General features: G+C 41.4%; 1 protein-coding gene across 1 annotated transcript in view; it reads left to right on the top strand.

Moving 5' to 3' along the window:
• Nucleotides 1-12,478, top strand: part of DNAJC16 (DnaJ (Hsp40) homolog, subfamily C, member 16) — a 51,804-nt gene that overhangs the window by 2,485 nt on the left and 36,841 nt on the right. Inside the window, exons 3-4 of the mRNA XM_006866363.1 lie at nucleotides 4,248-4,314; nucleotides 6,074-6,401. Of these exons, the coding sequence (XP_006866425.1) occupies nucleotides 4,248-4,314; nucleotides 6,074-6,401 (395 nt within the window). The remainder of the gene's footprint in view (nucleotides 1-4,247; nucleotides 4,315-6,073; nucleotides 6,402-12,478) is intronic.

Here is a 12,478-nt window from a genome sequence, read left to right as displayed (position 1 = left end):
TTATGTAACTGTAAATGAGCGTGACCACTAAAAGGAATCTTATCTACTCCTATTCTCCAAGTTATTGATTTTTAAACTTTTAAAGATTCTTAGAAGTTTTGATCCTCAATTTAAAAAGAATATTCAGGAACTTAGTGCATTATTTCTTTTTTTTTTTTTAATCTTGTAGAAAAACTATCAATGTATTTTATTCATAGATAGAATATATGCTAGAGGATGGACACGTGTTTGTAAATTAGCAGGGTAGCGATAAATCTAAAACTTATTTGAACATATGTCACTGGTTTCTTCCACCTATGCTGTGGCCATGACAAAAAGCAAAAATGTTAGATTAAATGTTGGCTGCAGGGAGAGGAGGCGGCAGGGATGGAAAAGACGCATGTAAGTACAAGCTAAGTGAACCAGCCACAACTAATGATAGAAGATTTGGGATGAGACTATTATTGTTAAGCATCTGCCACTTGCTAGACTCTAAGCTCTGTGCTTTTGATGCCATTTAAGCCTTGAGGGAGGATATTGGTGTCCCCTTTTCATACATGAGAAAATTGAGGCTCAGAGTTGTTGAGTCTGTGTTCACCCCTAGGATCTATTATAATTTGACTTTCTGTACCAACAGGTAGTTTATTATCGGGCATTTTTTTTGGTATTTACTTTTTAATCACTTGCCCATCTGGGCAGAAGTAAGGGTGAGTGGTTTAGTGTTTGAGTGGAAAGTTGCCGCGTGAGATAGTTAAGGAGATGCAAACTTGCCACTTGCAGATGGCATTGCAGGCTGGGCATGGCTCTGCCTGACACTAGTGTTTATTAGTGAGAAGACAGATCTTATCAAACTGATTGCAATAAAGGCAATCCAAGTAACCAAGCACACTGCCATTGAGTTGGTTCCAACTCAAGCAACCCTGTAGGACAGAGCAGAACTTCTTTGGATTTTCAAGGCTGTTAATCTTTATGGGAGCAGACAGCTTGCCAAGCAGCTGATTGATGGGTTTGAACTACCTTGCCGTTAGCGGCCCAACGCTTAACCTACTCTGCCACCAGGGCTCTTTAATAAAAGTAAAAGGCAGCTCAAAATACAATATTTTGAGTAAATATTAGAGACCATATTCATAGCAGGAGGAACCCAGAATTGGAGGCTAAAAACATCCCATTATGCTCAACTCTTTCCAGGGACTCTCTTTACCCCATAATTGCCATCTATATTATTTCAACCACTTGTCTCTTTATGTTTAAAGCAAAAATATGTAACTCTACAGTTAACTTGGAAGGTAGCAACCTGTTTTTAATTTGCACAAGATCTATATGTTGTTAAAGTGCCGTCGAGTCAGTTCTGACCCATAGCGACTTTGCATAGGGTTTCCAAGGAGCGACTAGTGAGCTTGAACCGTCGACCTTGTGGTTCAAACTGACTTTGCAGTCCAGCTCATTAGCCCACAGTGCCACACAAGGTCTGTATAGTCTTTGGTAATATTTGAAGAACAGAAATGAAAACTTGAGTATACAGGATCCATTAAAATGTACCGCTTTGACTCTTTTGTCTTCCAGAGCTGAAAAGGATGTTATGATATTATTTAAATGAGTCACATGCTTCTCTTCCCCAATTAGGTTCTCAACAGGAGCTGTTCATCACCAAGGAGATAGTTAGTGCCATCCAGAGAGAGTCTTAAATTGTGCTTTACCTGTGTATTTCTGCTGTATTGTTTTTTGTTGTTGTTTGTTCTGACTGTGGCATTGTGTTGTCACTGAGATAGTGTGAGTATCACTTGATAATAGTTTATACAACTTCAAAGGTTTCCTCATTTGAGTTTTGAGGATGAGCTCTAGCAGGAAGAAATGGGTAATTGTTGACTCGGATCTATAGTCTACCTCTACTATGTTTTGGTGCTTAATAATGGTTTTCAAGAAATCTCCTTGCTTGGTAAAACCATTTAAAATCACTTTTTCCTCAGAAAAACTGTTTCTCTCCCAGTGATTGTGTTTTAGCCTCGATATTTTTCTTTTGGCATTCTCAAGAGCAAACTAAGCAGCTCTGCGCCCCCTAAGAAGAAAGCATCATAAAATTAGAAGCAAATAGGTATAACTTGTTCAGTCAACTGAACAGTCAGTGGCTCTATGCAGTATTTATTGACTTGTGTTTTCTTCCTTCAGTTTGATTCCTTTAGAAAAAGTTAGCTAGCCAGTAGATACCACACAGAATGTTTTCTTTGCTTTGAAATATAAGATAACTTTGTTGCAGTTCATGAAATGAGTTCATATATGCTGCAAAGAGCATCAAACAGTGCTTTTCTAAGGCTGAATTTATCCTTTTCTAAATGTCTTTAGCTTTGTGTCTTTCTGCAATTAGGGGAATGTCCTTGTAGGCTGAAAACTGTCTGGTGGTTTCCTCCCTGCTCTTGGGCCTTAGCTTCCTCTGTTACAGGAGCTGTGGTCTCTAACACAGCTACCCTTGAGACTGTCTTTGGTTTTTTTCCTCTATAAAAGCCCCTTCTCACCCTTCTTCCTCCAAAAAATTCTGAACATTAAATCTTAATTTGTGTGAATGCATAATTTTATCTTCTCAGGCTTTAACCAAACTTTGCATATTGAAAACACTTTCTTTCCCTTTTTTTCTTTTTTTTTTTTTGGGGGGTGTCATCCAGAAACATACTTTGGAGCCACCATCTCGTTTCCTTAAGTCATCCTGTTTTCATTATGCCTAGTTGAGATGTTTATTTTTTCCCACTAGTTAATATTCATGACAAGAATGAAAGGGTTAAGAAAGGAATGATGTTTCAATTCCAACCATCAATATTTTGAAGGTTATTTTTAGAGAACTCAGAATATGTGGTAATAATTCATTCAGCATGTTTCTGCTGGGTTAAGTTGGTCAAGTTGTAGATTTCTTTTTTTAAAATTCCAATTATTTGAGGCTTTTTTTTTTTTAGTGGTTATGTGCTTCCCAGTGGATTTTCTCTTTCTAGAGCTTTTGCTAAAGGAAATTCACTCAAAGTTAGCAGTCATGATTACATAAAGAATAAGAGCTGTAATACAGTCTGTTTAGAAAATGAGTATTGTAACATTGATATGAACATATGAAACAGTGATTTTGATCTTAGGGGCCTCAAGGAAGTTAAACCCTGTCGGTCCTTCCCAGGACTTTAAAATCCCCAAAGCTGAAATGCGTATAAACACAAGAAGATTACAAAGTAATACATGACAACCAGATGGATACAGTTAATTGTCAACTGAGTACAATAGCAAATGTTGGATTTGTAACAGCAAATATTGGAGATTTAATTCTATTCTGGTATGGTGCTGTAGGATAAGCACTGGACTGCTAACCACAAGGTTAGTATTTCAAACCCACCAGCTGCTCCTTAGAAACCCTATACAGGGTCACTATGAGTTGGAACTTACCCAATGGCACTTAACAACACCAATGTTAGTTGAAGTCAATTTCCATAGACTGTAGATTTTTCTCATCCCTTAAAATGTGTGGCTTTCATATCAATATCCAGTTACTTGTAGACAAATAAGTCATAGGTAGAAAGGAATAACCAGGGTCATAATCTTGACCATGAAAATGTCCTGCTTGAAAGTCAGCAACAAGATGCTATTTGGAACATTGTTATTAGGTGTAGTGCGAGTGGGTTCCAACTCATGTTGCCCCTGTATAGGGTTTTTGAGGAGCAGCAGGTTTGAACTGCCATTTGAACCGCCGATCTTGTTTGTTAGTGTTACAGCAGTCCAGTGCTCCTCCCACAGCATACTCGGAACATAGCTGTTTCTAAACAAATTCCTGGTGCATCCTAAAAGCTGTTTCCTATGTCTTCCTGAGTCGCCAGGCGTGCCTCCATCAGCATCATTCTAACATTGGGATGAAATGCCTCATGGGAAGAGATTGTTACTTCTTACACATTAGTGCCTTGAACCTTGAACCAGCTTTCGCAGTGTTCAGGAACATTGTAAAGATGTGTACACGTCCCACCTCTCCCCTGTGAAATGCTACAAGACTATTTATCTGATGCTTTGAAAATGTGCTCAGCTGCAGGTGCTGTGGGAAGAAATGACCTGTTTGCAGTTTCCCATGTATTCAAGTCACATGAAGCAACTAGTGGCTTCTACCATTTTTTTTTTTTTTTAAAAAAACAACTATCCTAATAAAACTGCCTCCTATTGGCCTCTGGTGTAGTAAACAGTGTCTGCCAGGACAGTAACTGTCCATGTATGAGAATTTACCCATTCTCACTGTTTGTCCATTTGTGTTTCAGGCACCCAGACAAAAATAAAGATCCTGGAGCAGAAGACAAATTCATTCAAATTAGCAAGGCCTATGAGGTACCGTGCCAACGTTTGTGATGCATCCATTATCATTGTTGTTAAGTTAGTTCCAACTTAGCGACCCTGTCCAGGGTTTCCAAGGAGTAAGTGTTGGGTTTAAACCACTGTCCTTGTGGTTAGCTGTCCAGTGCTGGTCCTACAGTGCCACACTAGGACTCCATTAGCTCTTAGAAAATCTGCCTTAGGTGATCTGTTTTATAAAGTCGTCTCAGAAAGGACATTTTCCCCATGCCTTGACCCAGTTTCTAGAGGATGGCAGAGAGAATGTATTTGGCCACATCCATTATGTTGAAACAAGTGCCGGAACACTCCAGCTCCTGAACAGATTGACCTCTTTTAAAACCTCAAATTGGAGAATTACTGAGTACACGTCTCTCTTGCCTTTTGGAAACTTGAAGAATTATAGGCCCATTTACCTCTATTTGTTAGTTACACAAGGTGACAAATCCACTGAAACCCAAGATTTTCAACCATCTCCCACCCTGTCGGCTTCAGTGAGGGTCTCGAATGTGCAAGAAGGAGAAGCCGTGACTGCCTCTGAGGGCAGAGCTCTTCCGCACGGCATCTGACAACAACTGCTCCCGTTTTAGACATCAACACTGTTCCTGAGTAAAACAAAGTTAGCTGGCAAACAAGACATAGGACATAATTCTGTGCATACTGTCTCGTTTTCACAGCTTTTCCTGTCTCGCTTTGAATTATTTCAACTCCTAAGATCTGACTGAGCCAGTTTTCTTGTGATTCAGCCTTGGCAATCAACATCCTGGCAAGCTCTATTTGTCTTTGGTGTTGTTGTTATGTGCCATTGAGTCAGTTCTGACCCATAGCTACCCTAGGAGCAGCTGGTGAGCTTGAACCACTGATGTTGCTGTTCAGACTGACTTTGCAGTCGAGCACACTGATAAGTTTAGTGTGTGATAGCTCAAAGTCTTTAATGCTAAGATGGCTAAGTACTTGTTTTGGTCTTGAGTTTTCTTTAATGTTTCTCTTGAGAGAAGAGTTTCTTGGTATTTGATGAACGTTTTTAGAATATATAATTATCTGTACATATGCAGGTATGCATCACTTAGTGTCTGCTTAGGTAATATTCAATCACATGTACATCCATGGCCCCATAAGGCTCACCAATCCCCATCAGAGCATGGGACAATAGTGGACATACTTTGCTAAGTACTGATATCTTGAGAACTGACCTGTCACTTGCTCCCTGGGTCCAGCACCCGACCGTGGGCTGACAGGGGAAGGGGGTCCGAGTGCCCACCCACAGCTGCCTGTCCCACTGTGATCACATCAGGCAGGGATCGAGTAGACACCCCCAGAGCTGCTCAGGCATGACTCAGGATGGCCCAGACCCAAAGTTCCTCCCATGGTGGCATCTGCTGAGTGGTTTGGATGTTCCAGTGTCAGGAGAAGTAGGAAAAGCAGTTTGCTGGACAGTGAGTGTGCCTTGGTGGGCAGGCAGGAACCAGACACAGCTTTCAGAGACCAGACGGCAACCACACAGGAGCAGTGGCAGCAAAGCCAAAATTTTTGCATACTCCCTCAGTGCTGGTGATTGTCCTGCTCACCTCCTGCATATAATACGTTTCAACGTCTAAATCACAGAGCACCCCATTTTGACAACATGTCATGGGCATGAAGCATTGAAGACCCACCATTTCTTCGTCTGTCTTCTAGGCTGTGTATAGAAAATGCCTTTGGGTAAACTTGCTTGTTTGTTTCTTTACATATGTAATTGATTTTTTCTTTCTTGTAGATTCTTTCCAGTGAAGAAAAGAGATCGAATTACGACCGCTACGGAGATGCTGGGGAGAGCCAGAAGCAGCAGCAGCGAGAATACCGCTTTCGCCACTTCCATGAACATTTTTACTTCGATGAATCATTCTTTCACTTCCCTTTCAACTCTGAGAGGCGGGACTCAATTGATGAAAAGTATTTATTGCACTTTTCACATTATGTGAATGAAGTGGTTCCAGACAGCTTCAGGAAGCCCTACCTCATTAAGATCACCTCAGATTGGTGCTTTAGCTGTATCCATATCGAGCCTGTTTGGAAAGAAGTCGTTCAGGAACTTGAAGGATTAGGTAAGAGCATTTTATTCCGTGGGAGGTGTTTATACAGTGGAAGGTGACTTTTATAGCACTTGAATTAGATGGGATATTGGGGAGAAGGGGTTGTTGACATCATTTTTCTTCACAAGTCCATACAAGTAATTGGTATGTTCCAGGGACAGATTTTCGGAGAGGAGAAATGTATAAGCCGATTTCATTTAGCATTAGTAATTTCAAGTTTTTCTGTGTGGTCTCCTAGCATCTACTTTGGGACCCAGTGTGTAGGAGAAGCTCAACAACTATTGGTTGAACAAAGTAGCATTAATTTTAACACAGGGGGTTTTGCAGATAATTCTGATGATAATTGTGATTTCACTCTGTAGTGGCTGTGGGACACACCACCTTTGATCACAGATTCCAGACCCACTGTTGCTTGCAGAATCAGTTCTGACCCATAACGTTCTTGCCCCATAAGGTTTCCTGTAAAATATTTCCAGAAGCAGACTGGCACATCTTTCTCCTGCAGAACAGCTGGTGGGTTCTAACTGCCAACCTTTCTGTTTGTGACTGAGCGCTTTAACCACTGCGCTCTAATTCCCTGATCACAGATTTGCCTCTCCTTAGTGCCAGGAAAATTGTAGCGATCCAGAGGGGATATTTATTTGAATACCTCCTCAAAGTTGGAATTACTGAACTAAGTGTGTGTGTGTTTTGAAGGTACTAGCAGACCTATGCTTTAGTAACTAAAAAGGGACAAACTCAGTCATAGGGTCCTGGTTTTCTTTGGAGAGGATATGCTGCTGAAAACTATTGGTTTTATTTATTCTGAACAAATTTTCAATCTTGTTCAGAGGCACTGAGGTGTTCCAACTTGAAAAATGTTTTCCTAGTTACTGAATAAAGAAGTTCTTTGAAGATGAGGGAAAAGGTTAACACAGTGCCTACGAGGTGGTAAGCAGCCAGTAGTAGATGCTTACTGTTGATGTTTATGAACGTGAGATCAAGTAGAAGCCTCTGGATTGAACAGCTTCTTCATCACGTAGCCTAGTTGCGGTTTATGCTATGTTTGGTAGCATTCTGTTGTTGTTGTTGTTGTTGTTAGGTGCCATCCAGTTGGTTCCTTTGTTGTACTTTTTTAAAAACTGACACTTGATTCTTTGTACAGGTCCCTCATAACCACAATTAAGTGTTCCGGAATACTCATTCTCCACAGTGTTGTCCATAGCGTGTCATGCTCTACACAGTTGAAAGCCTTTGCATAATCATTGAAACACAGGTGAACCTCATTGTTAAGCTCTCAGTCACGATCCATCTGACATCAGCAATGATCTCCCCCATTCCATGTCCTCATCTGAATCTGGTAGTTCCTTGTCAAAGTACTGTTGCAGCCATTTTTTAATTGTTTTTAACAAAATTTTACTTGCACATGATATTGATGATACTGTCCAATGATGTCTGCTTTCTTTTGGGTCACCTCTCTTTGGAATGGGCACAAATATAAATCTCTTCCAATCGCTTGGCCAGGTAGCTGTCTTCCAATTTTCTGGGCATAGACAAGTGAGTGCCTCCAGTGCTGCATCAGTTTATTGAAAGATTTCAATTTGCCTTACATCAATTCCTAGAGCCTTGTTTTTTGCCAGAACCTTCAGTGAAGCTTGGACGTCTTCTTTCATTACCAATCAGTACTTGCTCTGAGGGGTCCCGATTTGTTGTTTTTTTTAAAGAGCTTATTATCTGAACCCTTTTTAAAAATGTTTCTTAAAGGTACTTGTCTGCTTTCATTACCAATCAGTACTTGCTCTGAGGGGGTCCCGATTTGTTGTTTTTTTTAAAGAGCGTATTATCTGAACCCTTTTTAAAAATGTTTCTTAAAGGTACTTGTCTGCTTTCCTTAATTGCCTGACTGATTACCAACCACCAACTTTTGAGCTGATCCTTAAAACGTCACTAGGAGTTGGCAGGGCAGGAAATGGAAGAGTGAGTGCACACGCAGAGGGAAGAACTTACGCAGAGCATCCAGCGAACAGCTAGCAGCTGGGTGTGTCTTGGGCGTTGGCTGTGTGCGTGGGAAAGGAGTCATGAGAAGAGCCTGCTGGGAGCCAGGTCTTAAGGAACTTTGCACTCCAGGCTAAAGGAGCTGGACATTTTTTTATAGTATAATAAAACGAAGAAAAATTTTTACATAGATGAGTGATCGGCCTTCAGAAATGCCAACCGTTAAAGCTGTGTGAAGGACAATTAAAAAAACAGAAAAGACATAGGGAGGTTACCAGCCCTGGCGAGAGGCAACCCCTAGCCTGAACCAGGTCAGTGGACAAGGGTATGATGTTTCAGAGGGAAGATCCTGGAGGCCTGAGAGTTCCTAGAGACCATTTGAATGTAAGAAATGAGGAACAGAGAGGAGAGGAGATCAAAACTGACTGCATCCTGACTGGAACCTCTGGTGGTCAGGAAATAGAGTAAAGAAGACTTGAATTTGGGGGAAGTAGTGTGAGATAAGGACAACAATTTGGAAATGCTGAGTATAATCATGAAAAATAATAATATAGCTGTAATAAGTCCTGGTGTGACGGGTTTGAACCACAAGGTGGTGGTTCAAACTCAGCAGCCGCTCCTTGGAAACTCTACAGGGTCACTATGAGTCAGAACCGACTCGACAGCGCTTAACAACAACAATAATAATACTTTAGGGTTTTTTGGTGGATTTCTGGTGTGGTGCTGTAGGATAAGCAAGGAACTGCTAACCCTAAGGCTGGCAGTTCAAACCCACCAGCTGATCCTTGGAAATCCAGCCTGTCCAGCTCTACAACCCTTAGGTCCAAGCAGGGTGCTGTACTGACTCTCAGTATCCCTACCTCCTTGAAGACTGATAATCTTGCCATTCTTTTGGGTTACTGTATGATATAATTTTAGTAAATCAGAACTCAGAATGATAAGGATGGTAGATACATAGAATGTGAGATCCATAAATCCATAGAATATTAAATCCATCAAACTAATAATATATATTATTTTAGCCCACTCTCCACAACTCCCCCAAATATTCTCTACAAAAATTTTGACAAAATTTATCCAATTAATTTGTTATTGTTGTTGCTAAGTGCCATCGAGTCGGTTCCAACTTACAGGATTTCCAAGGAGTAACTGGTGAGCTTGAACCTCCAACTTTGCGGTTCAAACCGAATTTGCAATCCAGCACATTAACCCACAGTGCCACACCTTATTGAGTATTTTAGCGTATTTCCCACAACATCTCCAAATGCTCTCTATAAAAACATTTTGATGAAATTTATCCAATTAATTAGGTTAAATCAATAGGCCATTTTCTTCTTTGGAACATTGGGATTGGTTGACGATTCCGGATTGTTCAGTTCCACTTGGTTGTAGTTTGGTGACATTGAGATAGAGGCTAGGGACAACTGTCCCTTGATGTTGCATCACCCTTTAACATAGTTACTGCAGGAAATGTTTCTGTTCAGGGCAACAGAGCAAGCAGTCTCTAAGATGAACTAGGTGGTCGGGGGAAGCTTGGACCTTATCTCAGAATTACCTTAAAATGGCAGGATTTCAGTGTGTGAACAAAACAGCACCGTTCTACCTATAGGAGACATTTTGTAGCAATTTAGGTCAAGTCTGCAGTCATGCAATCTAACTGTCGTAATAAACAGGGTGCCAAAGCATCTTGTGTTTGTAGACAACTGTGCTGTGAAGAGTACTCAAAAATATTGAGCACGACCCCTTGCCTTAAGGAGCTTACAAGAAGATATGTGCCCAGAGAATTACTCGCCACATATTTTCAGAAGTCCTGGTGTGGCGTTGTGGGTTAATGTGCCAGACTGCAAAGCCGTTTGAACTGCAAGGTCAGTGGTTCAGGCTCACCAGCTGCTCCTCGGAAACCCTATACAGGGTCGCTATGGGTCAGACCGACTCTTCGGCACTTCACAAAACAAAAACACATTTTCAAGTGCAGAATAATATTAATACTGAAGAGGGTGACATGGAGTTTGTTCCACAGTCTCATTTTAAATGTGTTCTTGATCATCTTTTATGTGCCAAGTACTGATCATTTCCCAGCTTGAGTCTTAAGGAGAAAAGAGTATTGCCAATTGTTCTAACTCTTCCTTCCCAAATTGGTGGGACTGGGGATGGGGCCTGGACTTCTTATACTCTTACATATCTTTCAAGGAGAGAAAAAAAAAGAAATTCAAACCAATTGCCATCTAGTCAGTTCTGACTTCTAGTGTCCTGTTTCCAAGGCTGTAATCTTTACATGAAGTCCTGGTGTGGTGCGGCGGGTTAATGTGCTGGACTGCAACATTGGTTTCAGCTGCAAGGTCAGCAGTTCAAGCTCACCAGCTGCTCCTCAGAAACCTATACAGGGTCGCTGTAAGTCAGAACCTACTCAATGGCACTGAACAACAACAACAGCCATTTTTATATAGAAACAGACTGTGAACATCTTTCTCCCGCAGAGTGGCTGGTGGGTTCAAACTGCCAACCTTTATGTTTGTATCTGAGCACTTAACCTGTGTACCAGTAGGGCTCCTTGGTATTAAACACTAGTGAGGTTGTATGACAAGAATCATGTTTGTGGACCAGTTCACTTGCCATGATTATGCTCAGTGCTTTATGTGGGTTAGCTTTACTCCCAAAACAACCCAGTCAGGAAGAGAGTACTGTCGTCCCCATTTTGCAAGTGAGGGAACTGAGGTACCGGAAGGTCACAAAACCAATCTAAGAGATCACCCTGCTCAGAAGCAGTAGTATTGAATGAGCGAGAGAAACCGACCGACCCAGAGTCCACTGTCTTTGCTACTGTGATGCACTGCTTCAGAAGAATACGTAAAGCTTGCTCTCTGTGCTCAGGAAACTCAGTAAGAGGCACCCCCAGCTCATCGCAACACGGTCAGTGCTTGCAGAGAGGGCCACCAGGGTGTCAAGGACGATCAGCATCATGAGACTCAAATGGCAGTTTTTGAGAAACCCAGTTTAGATGCTCATACAACGGTCACTCAGCTTCACTTCTTAGCTAAAAAGAACAAAGTACTCCTCACGTTTAAAGAATGGCTAAGTATGTAACAAACCATACCGTCTTGGAAATGGATCTGCTTAGATATTGGCGAAAGGGTGTGTATTTTCTGCTTTAGCTATGTGTCCCTGAGTTTGTTTTGCTTCATGTTTTGCATCTTGGTATTTATTTCTTAACAAGTTTGTGTTTACCCAGATTTGACAGTGGTGTGTAAAGCTTTCTATTAGACTGTCCCTTAAGGAATATGCAAAGGTTCAAGAAAAATGCATGTGTGTATGCTACAGAGGGGAATGTGATACATGTTTAAAATGCATAATGAAAGCAAAGTTAATTTGGAACCTCAAAATAAAGGTATCACGCAGAGATGTTTAGTACTGTACAGAACGGAGACCTGCTTCCAGCCTTAAAAAAATGAGAAAATACAGTATTTTTTAATTCCTCAGGAGATGCCCATTAGCCTGAAACATGTTGTTGTTGTTAAGTGCCTTCGAGTCGGTTCTGACCCATAGCGACCCTGTACAGGGTTTCCGAGGGTGTAAATCCTTATGGGAGTAGAAAGCCTCATCTTTCTCCCGCGGAGGGACTGGTAGTTTCGAACCGCTGACCTTAAGGTTCACAGCCCGATTCGTAACCACTACGCTACCAGATCTCCTTTCAGTCATGTTTCTCAAAGACATTGCATGATAGCTTATCTTCTAAGCTTGCTGCTCAATTTCATTTGGATTCTGGGCTTGTCTATGTGTCACCTAGCCGGGTTATGCTGAATCCAGATAGGGCTGTGTGAATAACTCCATGCACCGTGAGCCTGGCTGAAGTGGCTTTACAATTCCTGAGCTTTGATGTGTAGAGAAATGGAAGGCAGAGACAGAGACGATGAAAGCTGTTTTTCATGGTAGCTGAGAGACCACAGGTCACTACCCAGTGTCGTTGCCCAGCCTGAGTCTTAAGGAGCAATCAGTGTTGCTAACTGTTCTTGCTCTTCTTCCCAGCTTGGTGGGGTGGGGGTGGGGGTGGAGTGTGGACTTCTTATACTCTTTTTTATTTAAGGTTTTTATTGTGGGTTGAGTGAAAGTTTACAGGG

The sequence above is a fragment of the Chrysochloris asiatica genome, unplaced genomic scaffold, assembly GCF_000296735.1.
Source record: "Chrysochloris asiatica unplaced genomic scaffold, ChrAsi1.0 scaffold00090, whole genome shotgun sequence".
Taxonomy (NCBI): domain Eukaryota; kingdom Metazoa; phylum Chordata; class Mammalia; order Afrosoricida; family Chrysochloridae; genus Chrysochloris; species Chrysochloris asiatica.
Note: the sequence above shows the minus strand (reverse complement) of the source record. Positions and strands in the feature narration are given on the sequence as shown.